The sequence below is a fragment of the Microcaecilia unicolor genome, chromosome 3 (genome assembly GCF_901765095.1).
Source record: "Microcaecilia unicolor chromosome 3, aMicUni1.1, whole genome shotgun sequence".
In the NCBI taxonomy this organism is placed as follows: Eukaryota; Metazoa; Chordata; class Amphibia; order Gymnophiona; family Siphonopidae; genus Microcaecilia; species Microcaecilia unicolor.
The window spans coordinates 93,731,498-93,746,900 of NC_044033.1; the positions used below are offsets into that span (position 1 = coordinate 93,731,498).

The 15,403-nt window shown below is 44.2% G+C and overlaps 1 protein-coding gene across 1 annotated transcript in view; it reads right to left on the bottom strand.

Moving 5' to 3' along the window:
• REL (REL proto-oncogene, NF-kB subunit) overlaps nucleotides 1–15,403 on the bottom strand; it is an 85,970-nt gene that overhangs the window by 63,236 nt on the left and 7,331 nt on the right. Inside the window, exons 2-3 of the mRNA XM_030196188.1 lie at nucleotides 8,208–8,249; nucleotides 7,961–8,103 (exon numbers count right to left, since the gene is read on the bottom strand). Coding sequence (XP_030052048.1) covers nucleotides 7,961–8,103; nucleotides 8,208–8,249 — 185 coding nt within the window. The remainder of the gene's footprint in view (nucleotides 1–7,960; nucleotides 8,104–8,207; nucleotides 8,250–15,403) is intronic.

A 15,403-nucleotide genomic window follows, 5' to 3' on the forward strand; every position in this document is an offset into this window, starting at 1 on the left:
TCATTTCTATAGCGCTACAAGGCATACGCAGCGCTGTACACATTTGCAGGTATATGCTGGCTCCTCCCATGACCAAATGCCTTTTTCGCCGGGTTTGAGATGGCCGGCATTTTTTTCCATTATCGCTGAAAAACAAAACCGGCGATCTCAAACCGGTGAACTCTGGCATTTGGCCGGGCTAAACCGTATTATCAAAAAAAAAGATGGCCAGCCATCTTTTTCGATAATACGGTTCCGGCCAGCTGTTGCGCCGCCGCCAAAATAGATCGACCGGCGATCTATTTCACCGGCGACGTTCGATTATGCCCCTCCAGGTGTCATTATATATAGGAGACTGATGAATCTGACTCAGAGGGTTCCTGTCAGGTTGACCCCCCGAATCCAGATAGCTCCTGAGGGGGTGTTACATACAACTGTGGAGGAATCGCTGGAATTCAAACCCAGGAATCTCCTCTTTACCAGACAGAAGTTTCATGAAATGGTATTTACATTGCTCCATGATGACACAGAACACTTGGGAACAGATAAAGTCCTACAACTGGTAAGGGACAGATTTTATTGGCCGAATCAGGAGATAGATGTGGAAAGCTACTGTAAACAATGTTCCCCCTGTAGACAGAGGAAGACTGCCACAGAGAACTGCAGGTCTGGTGAGAATCACTAACCAGGGCCCTATGGATTTAGTTTGTACAGTACTGTATAATAACTAGTTACTGTACTTAGTAAAGTTGTTTTTTTTTTTAAACTTTTAAATACAGCTCAACATTGTTACTTTACTGAAGTAATAATCTCACCAATTTTTACTACTTTTACTCAGTTACATGTGATGCTTGCAGTTAAAGGTAAAAGCAAAAGCGGAAGGGAGAGGTAAATGACAGTTCCTCAGTAAACCAAATGAAGCAGCTAAACTGGGAACAGACTTTGCTATAGCAAACCTCATCACACAACCAGTGGATCATCTCATCTTAAATTTTGCTGTTCATTGAATATAGCCTGTAAGAACAGTGGAGTTGCCTATGTTTGTTGAACTGGTTACTGGTCTCCAGCCAAACAGAACAGTACTGAGATGGGTCCTTTTAAACCAGAGATAAAGCTGAAGCTGGTAGCAATTCTTGGTGATATATGACTGTACCACAACAAAGTGCTCATCATCCTATGGGAAATTGTACACTGGAGTGACTGTTCACTGGATTGATAAGAGTCTTTACAGAGGAAGTCTGCTTGTCTGGCCTTAAGACCAAAGGGTTCCCATATATTTGACATTCTTGCATAAGTTCTTGAAGATATTCAAGAGTTTGTCATCAGATGAAAAAACTGCTAGACCACCATAATGATTCCAACTTTGTGGAAAACCTTCTCTGTAACTGGACAGCATGATAATGACGATAACAACGATAAAGATGAAGATGCAAGTGATGAATTAGACAGCACCACGTCTAATGCAGATAATGACAATAATGATGATAAAGTACTCTTTGCTATACGGAAGTCAGGTGTTTCAGATCACATCCTACAGACCCAGTCAGAAGGCATCAGTAATACTGTAAACTGGCCTGATTTGAAGGAAACTGAACAATCCACTTTCTGCTAGTGCAGTTGAACCTTTTTAGCTGTGCTGGATAAATGACTCACAATCACACGAGTAAAAGTCATTTTCAAAAATGTAATTTTACTAAAGCAAAGTGGATTGAATTGTAGAGCAATAAAGTTGTTGGGATAAAAATGTTAATAGTTGCATTCATTCTATACTACAAATCCCAGGGCAAGCAGTTGCTTCCTATGTCTGTCTCAATAGCAGACTACGGACTTTTCCTCCAGACATTTGTCCAAACCTTTTTTTAAACCCAGATACGCTAACCGCTGTTACCTCCGGCAAAGAGTTCCGTTCATTGAGTGAAAAAATATTTGCTCCTATTTGTTTTAAAAGTATTGCCATGTAACTTCCTCCTCGTGTCCCCTAGTCTTTGTACTTTTGGAACAAGTAAAAAAAAAATCAATTTACTTCTACTCGTTCTACACCACTCAGGATTTTGTAGATCTCAATCATATCACCCCTCATCCGTCTCTTTTCCAAGCTGAAGAGCCCTAACCTCTTTAGCCTTTCCTCATACGAGAGGAGTTCCATCCCCTTTATCATTCTGGTCGCTCTTCTTTGAACCTTTTCTAATTCTGCAATATCGTTTTTGAGATATGGCGACCAGAACTGAACGCAATACTCATGGTGTGGATGCACCATGGAGCGATACAAAGGCATTATAGTATTTTCGGTCTTATTCACCATCCCTTTCCTAATTCCTAGCATCCTGTTGCTTTTATGACTGCCGCCACACACTGAGCAAAAGATTTCAGCGTATTATCTACAACACCACCCAGATCTTCTTCTTGAGTGCTGACTCCCAAGGTGGACTTTAGCATCAGGTAACTATGATTCAGATTATTCTTTCCAATTTGCATCACCTTGCATTTGTCCAAATGCTGGCTGGTGGTGGGCGCTTCACTGACCAGGGCAAAAAAAGGTATACTTTAATCATTAAATATACCTTTTTTGCCCTAGGCCAGGGGTAGGCAACTCCGGTCCTCGAGAGCCGCAGGCAGGTCAGGTTTTCAGGATATCCACAATGAATATGCAGGAGACAGATTTGCATACCATGGAGGCAGTGCTGGCAAATCTATCTCCTGTATATTCATTGTGGATATCCTGAAAAACTAATCTGCTCATGGAGACTTTGTTTAGATTAGTAGTGAAATAATAGACTGTCCAAGAATAAGATAGCAGATAAAGACCACAAGGCACATCCAGTGGTCTAGTGGTTAGAGCAATGGGCTGAAAAGGAGGGAAGCCAGAGTTCAAAGACACTTCTTGTGACATAGGGCAAGTCACAATGGCGCTCATTTTCAAAGCACAGACTTACAAAGTTCCGTGGAGGGGCATTTCGATATGACATTTAAATACAACTTTGCATGTTTTTGCTCAAAACGTTCAAATTCAAGTGATGACACAGCGATTTTAGAAACGGCAAAATGGCCATTTTTGAAACAAAAAAATAAACATTTGCTAGACATTGCTATACAAAGAGGCCCTTTACTAAGGTGCAGGAGGGCTAACTCACAGGTAGCACATGCCAAATTGGCACTACCGCCAGGCTAGCGCGTGCTCCCAGAGCTAACTGAGTTTGGCGTGAACCAAATCCCGCAGTAGAAAATAATTTTCTATTTTCCACCGCAGGGAGCATTCCCAGCAGGCCATTTTTACTGCGAATTAGTAAGAGAACCTGTTATTGCATCTATCTTTTTGGACCATTTTCAAGGGGGAAGGGAAAGGCCAAGGGAAAATTTCACAAAATCAAGCCATTGAGATGGAGGAGGAGCCCGCATTGTTAGCAGGCTAGCCACATACACTTCCAGCAGATTAGTAGAGCACCCTAGGGGGCACTGCAGTGGACTTCACATAAAAGCCCCAGGTGCACATCTCACCACTGCTCCCTTATATTGCATGGTGGGCCCCTAAAACCCACAAAGAACCTACTTTACCCAACTATACAACATTACAATTGCCCGTATTGCTGCCGGTGTCATCTATATGTGGTTACAGTAGTTTTTGGGTGGGCTTTAGGAGTTACACTTTCCACCAGGGGCGTAGCTACGGGTGGGCCTGGGTGGGCCAGGCCCACCTAATTTCAGCTCTGGCCCGCCCACTCCCATTGCCCCCATTGCCGGCCACTGCTGCTTTTCCTGTTGAGCAGCAGGGCCGGCGCTACAAAAAGAAGAAGCGCTCAGCTGATTGAGCTGAGTGCCACCGCCAACGTTAACAACGAGAAAAAAATGTAAAAAAAAAAAAAAAAAAAAAACCGCGGCACCGTAGGCAGCCTCGAAGCATTGGCTGCTGTCTCTGCAGGCTCCTCCCATCTCTTACGTCACTGCCCCTGGAGCGAAACAGGGCCAGTGACGTAAGAGACGGGAGCCTGCAGAGCCAGCAGCCAATGCTTCGAGGCTGCTTGCGGTGCCGTGCTTTTTTTTTTTAACATTTTTTTCTCGTCTTTAGCGTTGGTGGCGGCGCTCAGCTCAATCAGCTGAGCGCTTCTTCTTTTTGTAGCTGGGGCTGGCGGGCCTGAATCGGGTGGGCCTGAATCGGATGGCAGGATGGGGACTGGGGAGAAAGAGGGAAAACGGATGGCAGGATGGGGACTGGGAGAAAAAGGAAAACGGAAGGATGGGGAGAGAAAGAGGGAAAACGGATGGCAGGATGGGGACTGGGGAGAAAGAAGGAAAACGGAAGGATGGGAGAGAAAGAGGGAAAACGGATGGCAGGATGGGGACTGGGGAGAGAAAGAGGGAAAACAGAAGGATGGGGAGAGAAAGAGGGAAAACAGATGGGAGGATGGCAGAGAAAGAGGGAAAACGGAAGGATGGGGAGAGAAAGAGGGAAATCAGATGGGGATGGCAGAGAAAGAGGGAAAACAGATGGGATGGAGAAAGAGGAAAGATGGAGATGGCAAGAAAGGGAAAACGAAGGATGGGACAGAAAGAGGGAAAACAGATGGGAGGATGGCAGAGAAAAGGGAAAACGGAAGGATCGGAGAGAAAGAGGGAAAACAGACGGAAGATGGCAGAGAAAGAGGGAAAACGGATGGCAGGATGGCAGAGAAAGAGGGAAAACGGATGGCAGAGAAAGAGGAAAATGGATGGATAGGAAGAGAGACACTGGATGAATGGGGAGAAAGAGGGAGATGGATGAAAGGATGCAGAGAGAAAGGGCTAGACTGGAAGTGTGGAGAGAGAAGGGACACTGAACAGAAAAGGGTTAGAGAGATAGACACTGGTTAGAAGGAGGGAGAGAGAGACATTAGATGGAAGGATCAGGAGAGAGGGTAGATGGGTGGAAGAAGGGGAGAGAAATAGGAAGACGCTGGATGGAAGGGTGGGGAGAAAGAGGTGACACTGGATGGAAGGATGCAGAAAGAAGAGGGGAGACTACTGGAAGGATGGGGAGAGAGAGGGGAGACACTGGAAGGATGGGGAGAGAAAGAAGAGAGCTGCTGGATGGAAAAGGAGAGTAGTGAAAGACGGAGAATAAGAAGAAGGGGCATGGGGAGAACAAGGGTGAGAAAAAGATGAAAAGCCATAAGTAGGAAATTAAAGAATGGATAGTAAGAATTAATTAAATCTGGACAGAGAGAGAGAGAGAGGCAGAAAAATATTGAAGAAAGCAAAGAAAAAGGAGAGAAAAATGACAATGGCCAGGAAACCCTGGCAGAAGAGTTAAGCGAAAACGAAGGAAAGCAGAATCTAGAGACTGGGAGCAACACAATGAGAAAAAGTAAATGGCCATACAACAAAGGTAAAGAAAATAATTGTATTTTTAATTTAGGATAAAGTAATATGGTGTTAATAAAGTTTCAGAGACCAATACTTCCTTCCTTAGGTCAGGAGAGGATACCGTAACAGCATTATACCGACCTGAGGCAGGAGGTTTTGGCCTCTGAAGCTCACTGAAAAGGATTAGGCTATTAAATAAATTGTCTGAAATCTGATGCACTGAAAAGCAGCACTTTACCCTGTGTGACAAATGTATCTGAGTGTGACTACATTTTGCTGGGGGAGGGGGGGTAGAGAGAAATTTTGTGCCCACCCACTTTGGGTTCAGGCCCACCCAAAATTGGCAGTCTGGCTACGCCACTGCTTTCCACCACAAGTGTAACAGTCAAAATGGGTTATAGGCCCTGGGTCCCCTTCTCTACAGTGCCCTGCACTGCCTTCTAGACTACTCCAGGGACCTGCTTGCTACTCTAATAGGGACTAAGCTAGAACATCTGAGGCTGTCATAGAGGCTGGTACGTACTGTTTCTTTCACATCTTTGGGGGGGATGAGAGGGGGTCATGCCTTAATTCCTCCAGTAGTCATCTGATCATCTAGGCCACCTTTTTCTGACTTAGTCATGATAAAACACAGGTCTAGACCAAAACATTTAAAATGTAGCCCTGGACATTTTTGTTTTCCTCCATTATGGCAGAAAAAGTCCAAGACTTGGAGCCCCCCCCAACACCCATCCCCACTTGTGATTTGAACGCACTGCTGACAAACAGCATATTAAAACATTTCAAAAATGTGTTTTAAAAATAGCCAATTTATGCCACATTTTAAATGCTTTTCTCTGTCAAAAATGAGCCCATAGTAACCTATGTAACTTTGTAAGTCTATATGCTTTGAAATAAGCCTCTTTCTCCCACTGCCTCGGGTACCCACATTATGCAGTTAACCCAGGAGTTAATCCATTTTAATGTCAAGCTTGCTAAGTGCCATATTATCAGCCCCGTTTACAAAGCCATGCTAGAGGCGCGTTAGTGCCTATGGGCGCCTACAGTTAGCATGCGCTAAAAACGCTAGCGCACCTTAGTAAACAGAGCCCTAAATCTGTTAACGTAACTTAGTAAAAGGACCCCGAAGAGAGCTGAAGGTTGAAGTGGTGAATGTAACAGCCAAATTCTCATGTATTAATCATAGTATCAGTTTTAGAAATGTGGAAGATGTTGGCAGAAAAGGCTCACCTAGTCCACCACATCAGTCTCATTTGCACTTGCCTACAGTGCTGTCACGGGTCTTAGGGCTTGTACTTAAAACCAAAGAACCTTGGTGACAGGGGAAGGAAAGTAGAAGGCCTAAGACCTGTGACAGCACTGGAATGCTTTAATTCTTCCACTGTTGTGGCTCTTATAACCTCCACTGTGTTCCGGATGTAACCACTGTCTCAGTGAAAAAGCATTACTCACATTCTTTCTGTACTTCCTCTTTTCTGTGCTCCCTTCTCTCTCTTAGCTTTTCATGCTGTGTAAACGCTACTTTTCTGTACCTTGCTGAAGGATGCTCAATATCTGAATACTTGTAACATATCTTCTTGCATAGTTAAAACTCCTTTACTGTCTCTATAAATGACTTACAGTGCACAGGGCTGTGCACCGTTTTAGAGTCGCTCCTTTGAACTGTCTCCACTACACGCTGTCCTCCTTGGCAGATGCGATCTCAGGACTGCACATTTTAACAATGAACTTACTATCATAGTCATTCCTCAGAGGTCAAAAGTACATGGCAGAATAAACCAAACACTTTTCAACTTGTGATTATGCCCTCCGAGTTATTGCTTGGGATATTTTACTTTTTTTTTTTCCTATTTTAAATACATAGATTTACATTTTTCTAGTTAATTCAGTGGTCATGAACAGTGGCAGATTAATCAGTACTAGAAACCAAAATACTTTACTGACTCATATAACAAGAACAATAGGGGTACTGTCAGTGTAACTTCCACCCAGCTGATGTGCTCAGACTTGCTCTGGATGGAGTACATTTAAAGTAAAAGGGAAGTTCATCCTCTGCTCAAACTGTTAATAAAGGTGCCTACAGAGTGTCATTGTGGACAGTAGGGTTTGTTTGTTTTTATATAGTAATGTTAGCATCTGTCCAATGAGAACTAGATTAAGACCACTAAACTCACTTCATACAGACCTACCAGATGGCTTTGGTCACTACTGGTAACCTAGACCCTGGATTTAAAACCGATGAGTTAAAGACAGAAAAGGCTGTTGTCATCTCAATAAACTCGCTGAGCCATCTAATTCATCTTTAATGTTTTCACTTATTAGGGGGAAAAAAATAAAACAAACCTACTTCCCGATAAGTACTCGCTTCAGAAAGTAGCCCCAGATACCAATTCTCTGATTATACTCTATTCTCTTCAACCCTGTCCTGCCAAGTGAACTGTGTACCTGAACTTTTCTTAGCGCAACTGTTTTAAAACAAATCTCTGAAGCAAGGGATAGAGCATAATAGGTTGTGATGTAAAAGCCTGACAGCGATGTAACTGTTTATTGTAAGCCACCTGTAACTGTCACATGTTAATTAAGTTGTTACATGAATAACATTAATAAAGAAATCTGAAGTAAGAGTTAATCTGTGCCGGTTTACCTGTATGGATGGGTACGACTTGTTATTTACTGTGCTGCGTTCTCCCAGAATGCTGCCTGCCGAGCGACCTTCACACTTGTACCTGAACCTCATGCCCCGTTGCTTGGGCTGTTCAAACATTTCTACATATTGTTCTACACCACCTAGAAAAAAAAAAAAAGTTTGCATTTGATTTTTGTTCATGTGGTGAAAGCAGCTTTATGTTCTTCTTTTAAAAACGAAAGGAATCTTAGCAATGTTATCTTACCTAACAGTGAGTGCTTTTGGAAAAAAGTTCGAGGATTTTGTACTGTAGAGGGAGGGGGGAAAAGAGAAGAGAAAAGAAGAAATATGAAAACTTCCCATGATGACATCAACTGGCTGCATAAACAATAAGCACTTCAGTGTATCAGAAACAAATATTTCCCCAATAACTTGTGCTGAAAAAAATTTTAGAGGTCATTTTACTAGCTGTGGCAAGTGCTAGCATGTGCTTACCACATTAAAAAAATATATATATTTTATTTATTTTATTATTATTGGGAAAAAATCAACAACATACTCAAAGTACAAAACAAATTAGTACAAATAATTCCCCGTTCACATTGCAATCATATCTGTTGCTACCCCCTCCCCCACCTAAAGAGCTCACAAACTACAAAGCATCAAATGTGTAACCACCCACGTACATCCTTCACAGTGAACCCTGACAGAAGCAACGCTTACCACATATTAAAAGGGCTTCTTACTGCAGAACATGCTCAGGTGTCCTGTGTAAGTTTCCTATTGGCGCACGCTTCCCACATAATTTTTTTTTTTTTTTGCGGAGGGGGCATGCCTGGGAGCGGTGAGTGGGCGTTTCTACACTAGTCGGTTAGTGCAGTGATGCAGTGACATTATTGCATGCTGATTAGTGCAGAATGAACGATTTAATCCTTACCACCTACAAATAGGTGTCAGTAATTGCTCACATGCTAGTAATATTTAACGGCCGAGTGATAACAGCAACATTTATTTGTTACATTTGTACCCTGCGCTTTCCCACTCAAGGCAGGTTCAGTGTGGCTTATGTAGTAATAGGGGTTACAAGGTATTGCAGAGAGATTACAAGCTGTGGTATAACAGAATAATGATGGAGATATGCAGATAGGTGGGATGGGCAAGTAGAAGGGGGTAGGAGAGGCAGGAGGAGGAAGGTTGAAATGAGCAAGGGATAAGGGGGTGGGAGTGGCTGGAGGAGGGAATAGTTTGAGGGATAGCATAGGGGGAGTTGATGGAAGATGTGGTCTAAGTCATAGTCATAGCCATCAATAGGAGATATAGAAAATTGATCATTTTATTACTGTAGTAAAAACAGCATTAGCATACAGGAAAAACCCGCATAAGGACGCACTAAGGCCACTTTCTACTGAGGCTTAATAGACGGAGCACTGAAACATGAAACCAAAACCCACTTGCTAGCCCCTGAAAACCTGTTTGCTGAAGTACTGAATTCCACACTACGTGAGGGGTTTACCTATATCCTATTCTAGAATACTATTTTCCTGTGTAACTGTGTAACTCTCACTATAAATGTACATACGTGCCTATACATGAATGAACCTTAAGCCTTTATGTGAACTGCAGTGACTTGACTGAGGAGCTGCCTGCACTACAACACAACTTCAGACGGTTTCTACAATCTGGTTGTTTAAACAGGTTTTTATACATTTATACATACTCTTCTGGCTGGGGATATAAATTTCTCTGACCCTTGGTTAAAATGTCTATTGTTTTAATTTCAGAATTAGAATAGACAAATGTATATTTATTTGTTACATTTGTATCCCACATTTTCCCACCTATTTGCAGGCTCAATGTGGCCTTAGCGAATGATACATACCTGTAGTAGGTGTTCTTTGAGGACAGCAGGCTAATTGTTCTCACGACTGGGTTGACGTCCCACGGCAGCCCCCACCAACCGGAAAAAAACATCGCGGGCGGTCCCGCACGCAGGGCATGCCCACCGCGCATGCACGGCCGTCTTCCCACCCCGTGCGCGACCGTTCCCGCTCAGTTGAATGACAAGCAAATGAATGAGCAAAACGCAACTCCAAAGGGGAGGAGGGAGGGTAGGTGAGAACAATCAGCCTGCTGTCCTCGGAGAACACCTGCTACAGGTATGTATCATTCGCTTTCTCCGAGGACAAGCAGGCTGCTTGTTCTCACGACTGGGGTATACCTAGCTCTCAGGCTCACTCAAAACAAGAACCCAGATCAACTGAACCTCGCAACGGCGAGGGCATAACAGAAATTGACCTACGAAGAACAACTAACTGAGAGTGCAGCCCTGAACAGAATAAAATCGGGTCCTGGAGGGTGGAGTTGGATTCAAACCCCAAACAGATTCTGCAGCACCGACTGCCTGAACCGACTGTCGTGTCGGGTATCCTGCTGGAGGCAGTAATGTGATGTGAATGTGTGGACAGATGACCACGTCGCAGCCTTGCAAATCTCTTCAATAGTGGCTGACTTCAAGTGGGCCACTGACGCTGCCATGGCTCTAACACTATGAGCCGTGACATGACCCTCGCCAGCCCAGCCTGGGTGTAAGTGAAGGAAATGCAATCTGCCTAGCCAATTGGAGATGGTGCATTTCCCGACAGCGACCCCCTTCCTATTGGGTCAAAAGAAATAAACATATGATTGTTACGCTTTGCTATCAATGCTGTTATGTTTTGAGATAGTTCTGCAACTACACTTGTGTGCATAGTTAATGAAAATAAACAACTAAACCATTTCCATGCATAAAACATAACAGGCTCTTATAAAACAGGCCATGCTTAACAGCATACGCAGTGCAAGCTGGTATTTGTACAACAGGTGTAGAGAATGACACGGGGATGGGGACCCGCAGTAACCGCGAGGATGGGGACTGGGCGGGGACAGATCGCACGGGGATGGGAACAGAGACTTTGTCCCCGTGTCATTTTCTACTTTGAAGCCTGTTAATAAATTGGACTGTTATTTATGCTTGAGTGATGCACACAACATTTTGATTTTTTTGGTAAAATGAGCAAACATGCTGGCCACAACCAGCAAAATTTGCATGGGGGATCCTGTACATCCTGCTACCAGGTCTTCTTTTAAGAAGATATCTTCTATTGAAGGAAGGCTTGTGAAAGATAGGAGAGCTAGATTGTCCTGAGATTGTTGATGACTTCTTATTCATCCACAGATTTAAAAATCATAACAGTGCTTCATAGGGCATATTTCTTCCCCTCTAGGGCATACAGAACGGGTTGTATTTTGTACCCCTGGACATTTTAACAGGGTGGATTAGTATTCCTTGGGGAAGTAGGAATCAGCTATTGTTGGGGTTGGAAGGGTAGAGGGTGATGGTGAGGAGGGTTATTATAACTGTTCACTGTTATTATTGTTTTCTATTTGTAATCTATACACAATAATTGCACAGCATATTGTTCCTTTTTATACTTTAATAAAAGATCAAACATATAAACGGCGAGTGACCGTACTCACTCGCAAATGCGCAGTAGAGACTTCCCTCTCTGTCCCGCCCCCGCATCAATACGTGATGACGGGGGGGCGGGACAGAGAGGGAAACTGCGCGAAGGGGAGGGAACCACCGAGGTCGCCGCCACTGGTACCCCCCCCCTCCACCCATCCCATCTCTTCACTATTCAACTTACATCTCCGCAGCAGGCAGATCAGCTGAGCTGCCGTTGGTCTTCCTTCCCTGCCTATGTCCCGCCCTCGGCGACGTTACGTCACACGAGGGCAGGACACAGGCAGAGAAGGAAGGCCGACAGCTCAGCTGATCTGCCTGCTGTGGAGATGTAAGTTGAATAGCGAAGAGACGGGACGGGTGGAGGGGGGTCAGCGGCGACCCACTAGCCCGTTTTTAACGGGCTCAACAGCTAGTTTAAATATAAAATCAAAATTGTTTGAGGCTTCTGCAGATGAGGACAGAGCCATGGAGCCATGTCAATCTCTAAACAGGTGGACTCGGGTGGAGTTTGGGAAGGCATGGGTGGAATCCCAATTTACATGGGTCTTTTATCAAATACATACAATATGCACAATTGTGTGTATATACATTTCTCCGAGTATAATCAGGCCATCGGTATTCTCACATCTGGGGTGACATCTGACGGAGCCCGCTGCAGACGCTGCCCAGAATATAAAGCTATTAGAAAGTTCTAGCAGTGTCCCACTGCACATACATGGGCGCCTTCCCGCCCAATGCGCGAGCGCAGGTTCTTCAGTCTGCTTTTTATTCTGCGGAGCTCAGAAGTCGCATCTTCGTAATCTCCTTTCAGTGCTTCTCAACAGATTTTTTTTTTCAGTGCATTCATCCCCATGCGGGTTTTTCTTCTGTTTCTCTCATTTTCTTCATAGTTTTTAATTTCAGTATCTTCCCCTTTATTTTATTAGGCTTTCAGCTCTTCAATTTTTTGCACGGCTCTTCAGGCTCCTTTTAGGCCTGAGCACTGATTTGAGCCTTGCCCCTTTTTGAAGCTCAAGATCGAGGAATTTATTTAGCTTCAATTCTTTTCTCGATGATCAGACCCCCCAGTGGCTTCAAAAGGTACGCCCAATGCAGTCCAGTGATTTCTATAATGGATTCGTACACTTAGTGCATTGGGTGCCTTGGACCTAACCATGAGCCTAACTTTTGATCTCCCTGTTTAAAAATGCAGTTGAGGACGCAGAGGGCACGGCAGGTCCAGCAGGAGACACTTTCTGACTTCTGTAAGACCAATCCATCAACCTTGATGGCTGCTCAGACTTCATCTACCCTGGGTGTGCACCAGCATTGATAAGGTCACTTCAGCTTGCAGACTCTGTGAGCTTCAGGCCCTAGCCGCTGGTCCACCTTACATAACATTTCATCACAAAAGACAAGTTCTTCTCACACACCTAAGTTCCTTCCTAAGGTAGTCAGACAGTTCTGCAGAATACAACTCCACCCTCCTAGGCCCAGTTTTGTACTGTTCCAGGCTGCACCTTTACAACTAGTATGTATACAGTATATGGTTGATTGACTTCAAGGCCTCGACATTTCGAGTCCTTATTGTTGTTTCAATGGGCCTGGTAGATAGTATTCTCACATTTGAGAACCTCTGATAGCCTAAATGTCCTCAGAGAAAACAAAGTTACTCACCTGTAGCAGATGTTCTCCAAGGACAGCAGGCTGAGTATTCTTACATACCCTCCCACCTTCCCTAGGAGTTGTATTCCTTCAGCTATGCTATCCTACTGAGGAATTTGCACTTGTGTGTCAGGCAGGAAGGCACCTGTGTGATGGGATGCTACTAAAATTTTCTAATATCTGTATACACTGCGCAGCATCCACACCGGGTTCCACTGAATGGCATCACCCCAGATGTGAAAATACGCTGCCTGCTGTCCTTGGAGAACATCTGCTACAGGTGAGTAACTTTGCTTTACACCTGCATTGGGCAGGCATAGTGTCTACACCCCTCAATCTAGGTATGATTTCTGTAAGATTTATGCTAGTATTTTATAAAGATACACAGGCACTTACGTGTCTAAAACAGGTGCCTCTTACCTTGTTAACCTAAATTACACTCCCAGTGTACAGTCAGGTATAAATCTCTCTTTCATAAAATATGTCAGGACTTAGCTGTGAATATGAGTTAACAAGAACCTCATCACACAGAAATTGGACAAATCCCAACACATAAAACCAACAGGGGAATAGTTTGTGAACATCTCTGGGAAAAGGTGACTTAAGTCACCAGAAACAAACATAAAATTGAGGTTTTAATGAATTCTGTTACAGCAAACAATCCTTTATGTGAGAAAATAAGAAAGTTACAAGTTCAACGTAACTATTTCAGACTGCTAATGGACTCATGACATGAAAAAAATAAAAATAAATAAAATGTATATACATCGGCCCAGTCTCAACATTTTCGATCCACTACTTTAACCACCTTTTCCCCAGATATGGTTACATTTGTCTATGATTCAAGAGAAGTGACTTGATATCATAAAAAAATGTTCTTTACTGTGGATTAACAAGGACCTGCTCATCTATTAGCCAAACCTAAAAACCACCTCAGCCAATGATTGACGTCTCCTCTCAAAACAGACATAAATCAGGGCGTTACTTATGAAAAAGAATCTGGCAGGTATGAGAGGATTACTATAGATAGAGAAGATTAACATGTGAAAAGTGCTGTTGCAAGTAAATCATTCAAGATGTTTTAAAGAGTTGCCATGGCAATGAGATCAGGTAAATGCTATCTTGCATTTCCTTGATATGCCAGGCCCTTTGTAGACCTGATAAAGACATCACTGCACACCAGCTTTTGAGACCAACAGGCCCCTCTTCAGGTGACTGAATGGAGGTTTGGTTAACATAGTAACATAGTAGATGACGGCAGAAAAAGACCTGCACGGTCCATCCAGTCTGCCCAAGAAGATAAATTCCTATGTGCTACTTTTTTATTTGTCCTCTTCAGGGCACAGACCGTATAAGTCTGGCCAGCCCTATCCTCGCCTCCCAACCACCAGCTCTGGCATAGACCCTACAAGTCTGCCCAGCACTATCCCTGCCTCCCACCACCGGCTCTGGCACAGACCGTATAAGTCTGGCCAGCCCTATCCCCGCTTCCCACCACCAGCTCTGGCACAGACTGTATAAGTCTGCCCAGCACTATCCCTGCCTCCCACCACAGGCTCTGGCACAGACCGTATAAGTCTGCCCAGCACTATCCCCGCCACCCAACCACCAGCCCCGGCACAGACCGTATAAGTCTGCCCAGCACTAGCCCCGCTCCCAACCGCCAGCTCTGCCACCCATTCTAGGCTAAGCTCCTGAGGATCCCTTCCTTCTGCACAGGATTCTTTTACGTTTATCCACGCATGTTTGAATTCCGTTACCGTTTTCATCTCCACCACCTCCCGCGGAGGGCATTCCAAGCATCCACCACCCTCTCCGTGAAAAAATACTTCCTGATATTCTTCTGAGTCTGCCCCCTTCAATCTCATTTCATGCCCTCTCGTTCTACCGCCTTCCCATCTCCGGAAAAGGTTTGTTTGCGGATTAATACCTTTCAAATATTTGAATGTCTGTATATCACCTCTGTTTCTCCTTTCCTCCAGGGTATACATGTTCAGGTCCGCAAGTCTCTCCTCCTACGTCTTGTAACGCAAATCCCATACCATCCTCATAGCTTTTCTTTGCACCGCTTCAATTCTTTTTACATCCTTAGCAGATACAGTCTCCAAAACTGAACATAATACTCCAGGTGGGGCCTCACCAACGACTTGTACAGGGGCATCAACCTCTCTTTTCTTCTGCTGGTCACACCTCTCTCTATACGCCTAGTACCCTTCTAGCTACGGCCACCGCCTTGTCACACTGTTTCATCACCTTCAGATCCTCAGATACTATCACCCCAAGATCTCTCTCCCCATCCGTACCTAGCAGAC